The sequence below is a fragment of the Lepidochelys olivacea genome (genome assembly GCF_965140295.1).
Source record: "Lepidochelys olivacea isolate rLepOli2 genome assembly, chromosome: 2".
Taxonomy (NCBI): domain Eukaryota; kingdom Metazoa; phylum Chordata; order Testudines; family Cheloniidae; genus Lepidochelys; species Lepidochelys olivacea.
In genome coordinates, this window is record NC_140412.1 from 163,121,726 (window position 1) to 163,136,728 (window position 15,003).

The window sequence follows — 15,003 nt, forward strand, 5'->3', positions numbered from 1 at the left end:
AACAAGAATTCCAGGGCCTGGACCTACTGAAGTAAATGGCAAAACTTCCACTGACTTCAGTAGGGCCAGAATTTCACTCCAGGATTATACTGAGTCATCTCAGTCTATTTTATTTTAGAAACTACTGTTTTTAAGTGTGTAATGTGGGGTGAGGGGGTACAGTATTAATTGGCTGTAAAACTTTATTTTTGTTTACACTAATGTAAAAAGCTTTAGTTTGTATGACAAGTATGAGTAAAGGTGGATATTTGTTAATATTGCTATGAATGTTTACAATGAAAGAGCTTCTCTAGGCAAATTTCTTGCTAGAACACTTAAAAAAGCCTCACACGGTAAAACAAACTCAAACACTTGGGGTCAGATGTTCAAGGGTATTTAGGGCCCTACGGATGCTGCTAGGAGCCTAGGGGGATTTTCAAGAGCACCTACGTTCTTAACTCCTATTAATGGCGAGTAAGGCACTTTTGAAAATCCGACTAGGCATCTAGCTGCATCTTGAGGCTCCTAAATACCCTTAAACATCTGCCTCTTAGTGTTTTTAAAAGGCAAGGGGTAAACAACTTTATTTTCATAAGTTTAGTTACTCATATACAAATACCACATTTATACAGCGATAGAGTTTGTTTTTAAACATACATTCAGCAACATTTTTCTACAGTTTAATTCACACAGTGGCCTAGATTTTCTGGGAGAAAACCCCCTCCTTGTAAGAAAAGGAGACCAAGATCCAGAAGTTGTTTGCTGAGAGGCTTAGACACAGGGGACCTGTGGCACTCATTGGCCTCTCTGGACAGGCTTCTCCATGGGAGAGGATGCTTTGACCCAAAGTTTCCACAGACAACAAAATTCTACCTGTAGTATCATCATGCTGTGTAAGTAAAATGGTACTTGAGCACTTTCCAATTTTAATAATGGCCATTCAAAAATAGGTATGGTCCTGAGTAACCACCGCATACTATAGTTGAAGCTGTGGAATGACTTCACGTTTCAGGGATCAGGTTTGTTAATGGAGACGGATGTGGCAGAAAGGGGTTATTGTACAAAGAAGTGGTCCTTCAATTTAGAAACCGAGTTGTCAGGAAAAAAAGCATTTCTATTGTACTAATTAAAATATTTAGTTTTTATGCTGTATTTTTAATGTTTACTTTTAAATATTAAAATTAAGCACAATTTTGAGTCATTTAAGGTGTTCAATTTAACATGATTTATATTTTCCACTTTCAAAGTTGGTTAATAACATTTACTTTAAAATAAACCAATAGTTTTATTTGGGGGTGCGTAAATTAACTTAATAAATAACCAGTAACATCACACTCCACATAAAAATAAATTGCAGTCGTCTTCTTATAAACATAAGATTATGATTTCCATAATGTTCCATTGCCTCACTAGCCATTGAAATGTGGCAACTTAAATGTATACTTTGATTATATAGTGAACTACACTGAGTAGAGGGTGCATAAGAAAAATAAAGTGGAAACTTATCAGTTTCTTACAGGGCACCTGATCAAAATCTGTACAAAAGATATGAATATTTTAAGATAATTACCCATTTTTTAACGTAATAATATACAGATGCCACCTTTTATAAATGTACCTATATGTTCACTTGCCAATAAAACAGTAAACAAACCAATATTTTAAACAATTCTTATAAATTATTTGGAGCTTTTTTTTTTTTCCCCGCCACTCTCCAACAATGTACAAAAATAATACTACAGGACTATCAATCAGTCTGACCTACCCCTCACTCCACAGAAGAGCAGAGGCTATAGAAATAGAGGTTCTTATCAATCATCACTGTAGATGTCTCCAGCAAATGGTAGGTGCACATGACTGCCTGTGACATTGGGAAGTCGAGACAGATCAGGAAGGTTCTGGATGCGTGACCTGAGTTCTTTTCGCACCTGGGATACTCTGGCTAACTTACGCTTGTATTCCTGTAATGCAAAAGTAGTTGACATTAGATTATTTTCCAGTCACCGTTGCTTTCATGGTGGGATTTTCAAAATCTCATCCATAGTGTTTAACTGACATTTTGTTGACCCTTAAGCGAGTGAGGTCATGAAATGAGTTAGACAACCAGATATTTTCCAAGTAGGAAGAAGAAAAGGAGTACTTGTGGCACCTCAGAGACTAACAAATTTATTTGAGCATAAGCTTTCGTGAGCTATAGCTCACTTCATCAGATGCAATCCTTCCACTCCATATAGCTAAATTCAGTGCCTCGCATAATGACAGGTTTCAGAGTAGCAGCCGTGTTAGTCTGTATTCGCAAAAAGAAAAGGAGTACTTGTGGCACCTTAGAGACTAACAAATTTATTTGAGCATAAGCTTTCGTGAGCTACAGCTCACTTCATTGGATTGCATTAATCAGAAAGCTTATGCTCAAATAAATAAATTTGTTAGTCTCTAAGGTGCCATAAGTACTCCTTTTCTTTTTGCGAATACAGACTAACACGGCTGCTACTCTGAAACCTTTCCAAGTAGAGTTTATCACCTACTGGAATCAGTGTTTGATTCCCAGACAGCTCAGGAATCACAACACAGCTCAAGAGATTGATTTAGTTCACTGTACATTTTGTTTTGGGGGCTTTTTCGTTGTCCTGTGACTATACAAAAACTAAACAAGGAGGATGCCAGTCTTAAATAATACAATTGTAGAAATGTCTACATGTGACTAATACCATGGGATTATTCTGAGATCATTTAATATGGTATTAAAGCATCTTGTGACTGATTGTCTTCTCACTTGCCCCATAACTCTACTGACATCCAGAAAGTTACTTGTCATTTACACTAGCAAGAGAGCTGCAGCTGGCTCAATTCCTTTCAATTAAAGCACTAGAAATGCCAAGCGAGATTGGCCAAATGTCAAAAATGGTTAGACTGAGGTACAGGGAAATTGAATGACTTGCCCAACATGCCACTGGGAATTAGAGCAGAGCAAGAAGTAGAACCGAACATTCCTGGCTCCCTGCTGCGTTCTAAGCACTTTACAGCTCCTACATTAAAACACTGGCTGGCTCACTACAAAAGCAATTTTCCCTCTCTTGGTATTGACACTTCCTCATCAATTACTGGGGGTGGACCACATCCACCCTGATTGAATTGGCTCTGTCAACACTGGTTCTCCACTTGTAAGGTAACTCCCTTCTCTTCATGTGTCTGTATATTTATGCCTGCACCTGTAATTTTCACTCCATGCATCTGAAGAAGTGGGTTTTTTACCCACAAAAGCTTATGCCCAAATAAATCTGTTAGTCTTTAAGGTGCCACCTGACTCCTCGTTGTTTTTATGACCTTGTTAATACACCAATATGGATGGCAAGTAAACTGGCGTCAAAGAGAAATCCCAAGTTCCTAATTAGAAGTTAAACACATAGGTGCGAGGAGTTAACCTCAATATAATGAGAAACGGAGATGAAATACTGGCCCTCAGCCCCAATCAACAAATCCTTTGTTTTGTTTATATTAATTGACACACAGTCACAGACCATCCAAAACGATGCATCAGGCAATGTGAGGTTCATGTAACCCAAAAGGGTCAGAAAACAAACATAGTTCTTAACGTCATCAAAGCAAAAGTGATCATTAGCAATTCAATCAGAGTCCCATGAGGTACTAAATGCAGTACAAATAATAAATGATCTATAGTTAGGAATCAGAGCTTCAAAATTTGCTGACTCGATACAGAACAAAGCTGTATTCATATTACTATTTTCTATTATATGAATTATAAGAAAGCTCTATAGAATTGTATATCATTTGCTGAAAGGGGGGGAAAAAGAGAGTGGTCATATTTGTCCAAAAAGAAAAGGAGGACTTGTGGCACCTTAGAGACTAACCAATTTATTAGAGCATGAGCTTTCGTGAGCTACAGCTCACTTCCTCAGATGCAAGTGAGCTGTAGCTCACGAAAGCTCATGCTCTAATAAATTGGTTAGTCTCTAAGGTGCCACAAGTCCTCCTTTTCTTTTTGCGAATACAGACTAACACGGCTGTTACTCTGAAACCTGTCATATTTGTCCAGATCACCTTCGTTGGGAAGAGGCTCTGGAAGTGGAAAATGTAATCCTGATTGGGTCCTTTGGACACTACAGCAATATAATGTACTGTTCAATATTTTATGTTTCAGTAGTATCCATAGGTCCCAGTTGGATTGACTCTGTACACACACAGATACAAAGACATGGTCCTTTGCCACAAAGATCTTAAAATCTAAAAGTCTGATGATAATCCTATGCTTTCATCTCCATTTGTTTCTAGTCCAACATGCATGAACACACGCTTGAGAACTCTTTGGTGACATAGGGGGCACAGACGTTCAAATTAAAGGAAAGAATAAGGATTATTGTTCACAAAGACAAATAATTTGGCAATCTGTATAACATTTCATTGCATTAGGTTCACCAGTTTCAGAACACAAATGGCTAGAGGTCCAACACTAAGGTATCAGATTCTAAGGAGCTGACAGAAAGCTTGAAGCCAGTAGATTTGGCTTCAGTAATGATATAAAAATGATATAAAACAATGCAGGAGAGGTTCAATGAAATCCTATGCAAAACCAAACTGTCCAAAGGAGCTAAAAATTGGCAAAAAGCCTAACATCAATTAGCCTAACTATAAAATAATATTAATGGTAACCTTTCCTTAAAGAATGAGGAGTACTTATGGCACATTAGAGACTAACAAATTTATTTGAGCATAAGCTTTCGTGGGCTAAAACCCACTTCATCAGATGCATGCAGTAGAAAATACAGTAGGAAGAGATATTTATACACACAGAGAACATGAAAAAAATGGGTGTTGCCATACCAACTATAATGAGAATTATCAGTTAAGGTGAGCTATTATGAGCAGAAGAAAAAAACCTCTTGTCGTGATAATCAGGATGGCCCATTTCCAACAGTGGACAAGAAGGTCTGAGTAACAGTAGGGGGAAAAATAAACATGGGGAAATAGTTTTACTTTGTGTAATAACCCATCCACTCTCAGTCTTTATTCAAGCCTAATTTAATGATGTCCACTTTGCAAATTAATTCCAATTCAGCAGTTTCTCGTTGGAGTCTGTTTTTGAAGTTTTTTTGTTGTAGTATTGAGACTCTCACAGATCTTGGGAGACAGGCCAGTCCTTGCTTACAGACAGCCCCCCAACCTGAAGCAAATACTCACCAGCAACCACACACCACACAACAAAAAAACTAACCCAGGAACTTATCATTGCAACAAAGCCCGTTGCCAACTGTGTCCACATATTTATTCAGGGGACACCATCAAAGGGCCTAATCACATCAGCCACACTATCAGAGGCTCTTTCACTTGCACATCTACCAATGTGACATATGCCATCATGTGCCAGCAATGCCCCTCTGCCAGGTACATTGGCCAAACCGGGCAGTCTCTACGTGAAAGAATAAATGGACACAAATCAGATGTCAAGAATGGTAACATTCAAAAACCAGTCAGAGAACACTTCAATCTCCCTGGTCAATCTCCCAGACCTAAAAGTCGCAATACTCCAACAAAAAAACTTCAAAAACAGACTCCAACAAGAAACTGCTGAATTGGAAGTGGCACAGGTTCCTTAGCAGGTTGCTTGACACAACACTAAAATTCCCTTCCACTTGTAACACAGCATTCCCGTATTAACATCCATCTTAGGAATATGTAACAAAAGCTTTTTCCATTATAAACCTCATGTAGAACTAGAATTTCCATTATGTAGAACAGATTTTATGAAGCAATAAATATTCTGGAACCCAATGACCTAATTTTTCATGTACTTGCCTAACACAGTCAACTAAAATTCTGAATTTGTCCAAAATGTTCACAGGGATTTTGGGCGCCCAGCTTGGGATGGAGGCCAATTTTCAGAGCATACATGCTCAGCAGTTTCAGGAAAAACAACCCCAACGAAGCGATTTCCAGTTGGGCAATCAAAATTGAGATATTCAAAATCACTAATCACTTTTGAAAATCTTGGCCTCTGTACTCTGAATGTTTCTACACAACTGCAGTCATCTAAGCATTCCTGGAGTGCTGTAAGATTGATAATAAACAAGCAAAATAAACTGTTACTAAACATATATATAATCATTTGCTATTTTATCATAGTAAATATTACGTAATGATGTGTACATATCCCTTGAGTGCTATCAGAGTGATATTCACAGATTCACAGATTCCAAGGCCAGAAGGAACCATTGTGCTCATCTAGTCTGACCTCCTGTATAACACAGGCCACAGAACTTCCCCAGAATAACTACTACAGCAGGGATCGGCAACCTTTGGCACACAGCCCACTAGGGTAAGTGCCCTGGCGGGCCAGGCCGCTTTGTTTACCTGCCGCGTCCGCAGGTTCAGCACGGGACAAGAGTTGCGCTAGCCACCACTTCCCGCAGCCCCCATTGGCCTGGGACGGCAAACCGCGGCCAGTAGGAGCTGCGATCGGCCGAACCTGCGGATGCGGCAGGTAAACATTGAAAGAGACGGGGTCCAGTGGAAAAATATATGTGATCATGTAATTATGACTGTATTATAATGCACATGAACAAGGAGGGGAGCAAATTAAGGTTGCATAGGCAACCTTAATTCTGACATTTCCTAACTTTTGAGTGCTTGACTTTGCAACCTTAATTATGTTGTTTTAAAGTAGGTTTTATGTGTGCAATTTCCTAGGTTTTTAAAAAACAAAATGAAAGAAAAAACAAAACATAACAAACTAACCCCAAAATACCATCCTGTGGCATCATATTTACACCCACATGGACCATAAGCAGGCTTGAAGGAAACTTTCAATCCAGTACACAGACCTCTGCCACTGGAGCTAACAGAGTAACGGACAGCAATAGTAGGTTGCCATCCAGTGTGGAGCAGCACTAGAGGGAGATGAGACACTTTACCAGTAGGCCTCACAGATATTTCCTGACAGCAGAGGAATATTGAGACTCAGGAACTGGGGGTTCCATTCCATGCTTTGGAGAGGACTGTGCCCTAATGGGAAAAGACTCTTCTGCCCATTTCCCCCAAATGTAGCTCCTTCTGCCCCATCCCCTCCAATCCATCCTTGTCTCAGTCTTGTCTCCTTCATACGCTTGGCTCCTGGTCCAAGACCCATTTTCTTTATCTAGCCAGCACAATTTTCCACACCTCATGCTTACTCATCCGAGACGCAGTCGTCTTACCCAGCAAGTCCTAGTCTCATCCCTCCAAACCCACCATTGTCCCAGCCCATGTCCACCCAACTCCCAGGCCCAGGCTCCTGTTTCCACTCTCCCCTACCGCCAGCTCCTTGTCCTCAGTCTCTGTGTCCAACCAGCCCCAGTTCCCCACTTCCCATCTTCTCATCCAATTTTTCCTTTTCTCTTACCCTGGCCTCCAGTCATTCCCTTCTTCACTGGCTGCCAGGTCCAACCTCACTCCCAGGCTCCTTGTCCAATTTCAGTGCCTCCCTCCCTCAGCTCCTTGTCCCACTCTTTGCCCAACTTGACCCAGTTCTCCTCCCAGATAACAGTTCCTTCTCAGATCAGTTTCCCCTGCCCACAGGTTTTCATGCCCAGTCCCTCCCCAGGCTCCTCATCCAATTTCAATCTCCAACCCCCAACCAACAACTCAGTCTATCCCTCCCCTTCCTGTTTCCTTCACCAGCTCCCAGTTGCAGTCTCTTTGTCCATCGAGTTGCAGATCCCCCACCCCCAGCTCCCAGTCACAATCGGCTCCAGCTACTAGTCTCTGTTTTCCTGCCCAGCCAGTTCCAGTCTCCCCTCACCCCAACTCCCAGTTCCAATTTCCCTATCCTTTCCCTGCTAGCCTTCAGTCCCCACTGCATTAGAATCCCACAGTATCTTCCTCCATTCTGCCTGGGCCAACCAAGGGTCATTGAGAGCACAGAAGAAACAGGCTCCCTGCTCTCAGTTCAGGGGCCCAGGTCTGGATCCAGCACAGCCTGCAGCAGTCCAAACTTACAAATGCAGAGGAAGCAGTGCTCACCCCTGGAGTGGAGTATGCTCAGTGTGGATGGAATCTTCAGGAATTTAGCTGTTCAAGTCTAAGAAGTCTCTACTAAGCATGTGTGAACTGAGGTTTTTTATAAAGTTTATAACTTTGTCAAATTTACTGCATGGGGTGCTAAAACGTCTCAAAGAAAAATCACCAGAGTTTTTTATATTGGCAAAACAACATATTCTTCCTAACCTCATTCTCAGAAACAGCTGAATCATTCTGACAGAATTTTCCAAAAAAATTCAGCCTGAGGCAGACACCCGGCACAGAAAAATTCAGCCAAAATGGTTACAGCTTGGCAAAATTATAAGCAACTGAAAATAGGGTCTTCTAATGGGAAGTGTCAGGTAATCTTAATCATGGGGGGAGTTAGCTACCAGCTGTGCCTATAATATATTTACTAAAGCTTAGTCACACTTGCTGCACAATGATCTATGTTAATTTATAAAATGGATAGTATGCAAAGGGAACTGATTAGCTGCTGAAGGGTTGGACTATGCAGGCATCTGCTACAATTGCACATTCAGTGAAGGAAAACTGAAGTAATTTCAAGAAATGGGGTAGGAAGGCAGAGGCACAGTCATGTGACCAATAGCATTAAAATAGATCATAAGTAATCTCCTGGTTGTGACTGAGTTTGTCTCCTTTCCTATAGTTCTGTTATCTGTATTTTGAAGAGGTTATGCTAGTTAAGAATTTGGCTGTAAGTATAATCCCATACCCCAGAATGACAGGTTCCCAACAGATGCTTTTAATTTCATTAACTATTCAATCCTTGATCCCCTGCCAAAACCACCAGGAAGCTCTGAAACATCATAGTTAACACAGGATTAGTCATGGAAGACCAGTACGGAGTAAATGGGCTGGAACAGAGTATTAACGCTGATGCACTGTACAGTAAGAGACAGGTACAACAACCACTAAAAGTCAGCAAACTTTAGAATTGAGAGCAATGAAAAGGAAATTGCCTACAGCCTAAAGACAGCTTCCGAAATTTGTGACCTACTGACAATGGAGCCATTTAAAGAAAATGAATTTCTGAAAGCTAACATGGGCCATCTTAAAAATAGATTTGATATTAAAAATGATGAATTTATTCTTCTCCTTTAGAAAAGTAGGTTTTCACAAACTTGTTTAAGAACAGTTGTGTGAAATACAGGCACAAACGTTTACTATATCTATTAGCTGAACTCTAAAATCGCACCTATCGGACATGTATACTTCATTTCAAAAGCCGTTGCCTGCAGGTTCTCATGAAGCACTTAATTCTACCCTGAGAGCCACGCACATAACTCTGACTTCAGCAAAGTTACGCTTGTGTGTCAAGTGCAAAATTTAGCCTCAGAATTTAAACTGAGCATTTAGCAGAGACAACTGTAGTACACTTGAAAGTAAGAAATTATATATTGTTCAAACGACATTCACTGTTGTGAAGAGAAAAAAAGAACCGAAGAAGCAATTAAGGTCACTAGTCAGAGAATTTATCCCTTAGTACCCAAGACGCCTGATTTATGAAGTAACAATTTATATTTTCTTCCATTTAAATTAACCTGTGGACAACAGAGGAAGAGATGAAGAAAAGAGATGGACTGTCTTTTTCCAACAATATCCTTTTGACTCAAGGTGGGATATTTTAGGTTGAAATACATTTAACTGATTAAACTACCTCCTAAAGCGGTATGAATTTGTCCTTGGCTCTCTGCTATGGATATGCACCATTCTGTTTGCCTATGGGTAGCCATGCCGATGTCAATGCAGAGCTGATTTTACCAGTTTTGGGCAGGCCTCTCAAAACAAATTTTTGCTCCCTCCCACTCCCCTTTCTCTAAATCATAAATAATTCCTATCCAACATGAACATACTACTGTGCACAATGACAGCCATAGGATTCTGGGAAGATCAGTGAGAGAATCTGTTAGGGTTTCCTCCAATTAAACCAATACAGTGTATGTACAATAGGCTGTGTGGGAAATCTTTGTGTCATCACTAACCCTTTACTCCAGGTAAAACAGAGCCAGCTGTTTGTGCTGATGTCTATGCAAAATTACCAATATATCGAAAAAAGTTTCAGGAAAAAATTCTCAAAATAGGCCAGGGCCTGGGTGCCACCAGACCCCCAGCTACTAAAAGATTGTGTGTGTGCACTCAGGTAAATGTTACCACTTACGGTACTCCAGAAGACTGGAAAAGGGCAAATATAGTGCCAATCTATAAAAAGGGAAATAAGGACAACCCAGGGAATTACAGACCAGTCAACTTAATTTCTGTACCCAGAAAGATAATGGAGCAAATAATTAAGCAATCAATTTGCAAACATCTAGAAGAGAATAAGGTGATAAATAACAGTCTGCATGGATTTGTCAAGAACAAATCCTGTCAAACCAACCTGATAGAAAAAAAAAAAGAAAGCTTTCTTTAACTTCTGAGGATAGGACAAGAAGCAATGGGCTTAAATTGCAGCAAGGGAGGTTTAGGTTGGACATTAGGAAAAAATTCCTATCAGGGTGGTTAAGCAGTGGAATAAAGGACCTAGGGAGGTTGTGGAATCCCCATCATTGGAGATTTTTAAGAGCAGGTTATACAAACACCTGTCAGGAATGGTCTAGATAGTATTTTGTCCTGCCATGAGTGCAGGGGACTCGACTAGATGACCTCTCAAGGTCCATTCCAGTCCTATGATTCTATGATTACACACATTACCTAACAATAATGACCTCATTGATGAATAGGTTGATATATCTCCATTTTACGTGAAGGGATAGCAAGGCAGAAGGGTTCATTTCACCTTGATTTTCAATGATGATGAGCATCCTCAATCCCGTTTACTTTAGAGGCAGATATGGATGCTGAACATCTCTAAAAATCAGACTATAAATAGGGCCCTACCAAATTCACAGCTATGAAAAACGCATCTCGGACCGTGAAATCTGGTCTCCCCCTGTGAAATCTGGTCTTTTGGATGCTTTTACCTATGTTATACAGATTTAATGGGGGAGACCAGCGTTTCTCAATTTGGGTGTGCTGACTCAGAAGGGAGTGGCAGGGGGGTCACAACGCTATTTTAGGGGGGTTGCGGTATTGCCACCCTTACTTCTGCGCCGCCTTCAGAGCTGGGCGGCTGGAGGATGGCTGCTGTTGGCTGGGTGTCTAGCTATGAAGGCAGCACCTCACCACCAGCAGCGCAGAAGGGTGGCAATACCACACCGTGCCATCCTTACTTCTGTGCTGCAGCTGGCTCTGCCTTCAGAGCTGGGCTCCCGGCCAGCAGCCCTTGCTCTCCAGCTGCACAGCTCTTAAGGCAGCACAGAAAGATAGCAGTACCTCAAACCCCTGAGCCTACAATAACCTTGCAACACCCCACACACAACACTCCTTTTTAGGTCAGGACCCCTACAATTACAACACTGAAATTTCAGATTTAAATAGCTGAAATCATGAAATGTATTATTTTTAAAATCCTGTGACCATGAAATTGACCAAAATGGACTGTGAATTTGGTATGGCCCTAACTATAAATGATTTCTATTTCTGTGTGCAAAGCAAGTAGGGTTTGGCCTATTTTAAATCTGATTATTGCTATCCTATTTCCCCTTTCAGGAGCACAAATCAGTGCCCTTAGGGACTCTGATGTAACTGATTCTTCAGCTTTTTAAAACTTAGGAGTTTGGCTAGGGGCACTGTCCAAAGCCATATTCTGATTAGCTAGATGAACCATTTTGATGACATCTCACACATGCATCGAGGGACAAATCCAGGTGTCTAAGGGGAGGGAAGGGAGCCTTTCATCAGGCCACACAGCAGCTGCAGAGCTCTTCCAAAGAGGCTGCCCTAGCCCACTGACTGAAGTAGGCTCTGTGCTGGGAGTATGAGAGAAAGGTGGGAAGGAAGGGAGGTACTACACAACAGCAACAGATCCCCTGACTCAACCATTCCTTCAGTCTGCTCCCTCCTCCCCACTACTGCTATATATATGCTACTAAATAGGAGCTATGCTCCATGCATGGGATACATGTCTCTCATATGGACCTCTGCAGTCACTGCACCAGTTCCACAGCTATCAAGGCAGAGGCAGGATTTGTGCCGAATTCCCAACTGTGCCTTGTTCCCCTCCTTGAAAATAAAAACACTATCCTTAATGTTAAATTCAAATATAAGAGAGCTGTAGATGGTGCAGGTAAAGACAGGCAGCTAGGAGAGGGCAGGCCACAGTAGGATCACATCATAATTTTACACTCTCCTCGCCTTGGCCCAAAGTGTCAAGTTGACCTTTCAGAAGCAGTTTGCGCATATCCAGCCACTTTAAACTCACTTCCTGTTGGAACCACTAAACTGGGAGCTGTTCAATAGACTGAATTTTGTTTTTACAGCACAAGATGGGATAAAAGTGGCTGCTGAACCATAAACTACTGATGGAAGTGCAACTGAACCTTTAGGGATATAAAGGAGGAGGAAAGGTCCAAACAGCATAAGGAATTTTAAAAGGAGAAAGGAAAGTGGAAAAAAAATGAAAATATATTCAAAAGAGCAGGGAAAGTGTGTTTATAACTTTTTCCCCAACTATTTTCTCTCATTCTTGTACTATTAACCATTTCCCCAAAACACACCTTAACTAGGCAATAACAGCCTGCTCAGGCACATCCTGTTGTGGCTTCCAGCTATATTAAAGAGGGTACAGGTAACAGATTAGGGATCATTTTAAAAACAGTGCTATTTTTCATTATTGGAATTTTTAAATCTTTCATCTACAAAAATGTTGTTGGTCAAAGTTTGGTGCAAGAGAGCAGAGGAAGGTCACTACAGAGCGCACAACAGATACACAAACACACAGGTTATAAATATGCCGAATTCAATGCAGATGTAAGCGGGTGAACTTCCAATGAATTCAAAGGCTTGCCAGCAGTGAATGTAGCCCAACGCTTGTAGAACTGTCTACATGCCATGAAGGATATCTTCGGAAATGTGAGTAGTTCAATATACAATGGCTTTGCTGCTATGGAGTTCTAATTTAATGTTTCTCCGTCAATAGTAGATGACCAGCTACTTTTGGCTTGTTAACAAGTCTTTACAATAACTTTGACCTTCCCAGTTTAGTAAAGGCATTGGAGTCTCCTGTGGTTGAACTTGGTTGTTTCTTGGTTTGTAGGTTTTGATATAGACTCATCCTTGGGGATGATCTGGCCTTTGAAGAACAGGCTTATTATGGCAATACAACAAATTAGATATTGTTCAGTGTTTTTATTGTTATGATTCTTCACAGTGTTCATAAAAGTGTACTTCAACAGACATTTCAAAGACCAAAAAATAGGCCCACGGTAAGGGAAAATTATTTAGTCCCTTTGAAAGCCATGCATCTGAATGTTAACAAAAAAAGTGACTATACAGTAGGGGGAAACAAATTATATATCTGTTTGTGAAATGTAGTATTATAAAGATGTTCTTGATAAGCAGATCTCATACATTCATAAAATAATTAAGTGATCATTCTGAAATGTCATCCAGAAATGAAAAACCTGGACTCTGTCATTCTATCCGTTCCTTACCTAAGTTTCCGTATATAGGTGTTTTGTTCTTAGGATATACTGAAAAATAAAATTACAGAAGACTATGGATGGTGAAATGGATTGATAATCCATTACCAATTCCCTTCTCTGCCATGTGCTTCCTGTGTGACCATGTGCAAGTCACTTGGGGTAAGTCTTCACTGAAGAGTTAGCCCGGGCTATTACTCAGATGTTATCCCTATCTCCCCACCCATCCTCACACAAAATCCCTCACCCACATTAACTGATGCTTTAAACCGAAGCTAACTAGGAAGGCTGGGTGTGGGTTAGAGCTTGAATTCCACTTTCACTCAGGCTCATAACCTATCCACTATGCCGTGAGGATTCAGGCTAAATCACTGGAGTGCTGACAGTCTTCCAATGCCTTCCTACAACCCCCCCAACAACCCAGAAAGACAGACAAGTTCTCCCACACTTCACTTGGAAAGAATCATAGAGCAGATCAGCTTACCACAGCTCTAAAGAACCATGGAATATGCCCCCAAAAGTCCTAGCAACATACACAGGGGTGCATAGTATTTGTGAGGACACAGCAACTTGGGCAGGGCTTTGCAGTGTGGTTGCTCACATCCAGATTAGGCCAGCCTAGATGCTGATCAGCCAGGCTAACTCTCCAGTGAAGACATATCCTTAATCTTGCTGAGCCTCAGTTCCCTATCTGAAAAATGGGGATGATAGCACTCCCCTACTTCACAGGGATGTTGTGAGGATACATTAAAAAGACTGCAGGCGCTCAGATACCATGCTGATGGGGACCATATAAATCCCTAAAATGGATAATAGGGTAAAGAGCCATATCCATCTAAGTACTTTTTTCATATTCAATCCATGATACCAGTAGCTGAAAGTTATTACCAAACAACAGCTTTAAGGTGGCCTCTATTTAAAATAAGTTGATGATCTCTAACCAGTTTCACTACTTGGAAGTCTTAGGAGAGAAACCAGCAACTGAACAGGCATGGGGACTCAAGTTATTTGCTGATACTTAGAGGTGAGCTCACCAGATTAGACACACATTTGTGAGGCAACCTAGGAAATTTTGAATTTGTCTTCTCTTCCTGTTCTGTGGTGAGGTAAGGTTCGTCAATCTACAGGCTCTCAATACCACATCTTTTGTGCACATGAAAAGAATTTAAAATTGAAAAAGAACAAAAATAATTTAATCTCCTCCTGGTCTGTCTGTGGTGCAGGAAGCCTCTTCATCCATCTCTGTCAAAAGCAGCAAGGCAGAACCCTGTACTTGGTGTTCAAGAAAGCGCTAGCAGGGAGACCTGGCTTCTACACTAGCAGATGCTTCAAAAGGACAATGTCTAGGCTCCAGGGTATGGCAAGACACCCAACCAGCTGAAATCTGCAACATGCAGGACATACTAGGTGGGAGGGAAGTATGCTGTTGCTTTTCAAGGGAACAATAAAACATGCTCAGCACTGCATCCTT

General features: G+C 41.0%; 1 protein-coding gene across 2 annotated transcripts in view; it reads right to left on the bottom strand.

Moving 5' to 3' along the window:
* Positions 1 to 1,283: 1,283 nt before the first annotated feature.
* RPRD1A (regulation of nuclear pre-mRNA domain containing 1A) overlaps positions 1,284 to 15,003 on the bottom strand; it is a 63,772-nt gene continuing 50,052 nt past the window's right edge. The window contains exon 8 of one of the 2 annotated variants that reach the window (XM_084620050.1): positions 1,284 to 1,940. In XM_084620050.1, coding sequence (XP_084476176.1) covers positions 1,791 to 1,940 — 150 coding nt within the window. In that variant the 3' untranslated portion in view covers positions 1,284 to 1,790. The remainder of the gene's footprint in view (positions 1,941 to 15,003) is intronic. The other variant, XM_084620052.1, reaches the window with a different exon arrangement.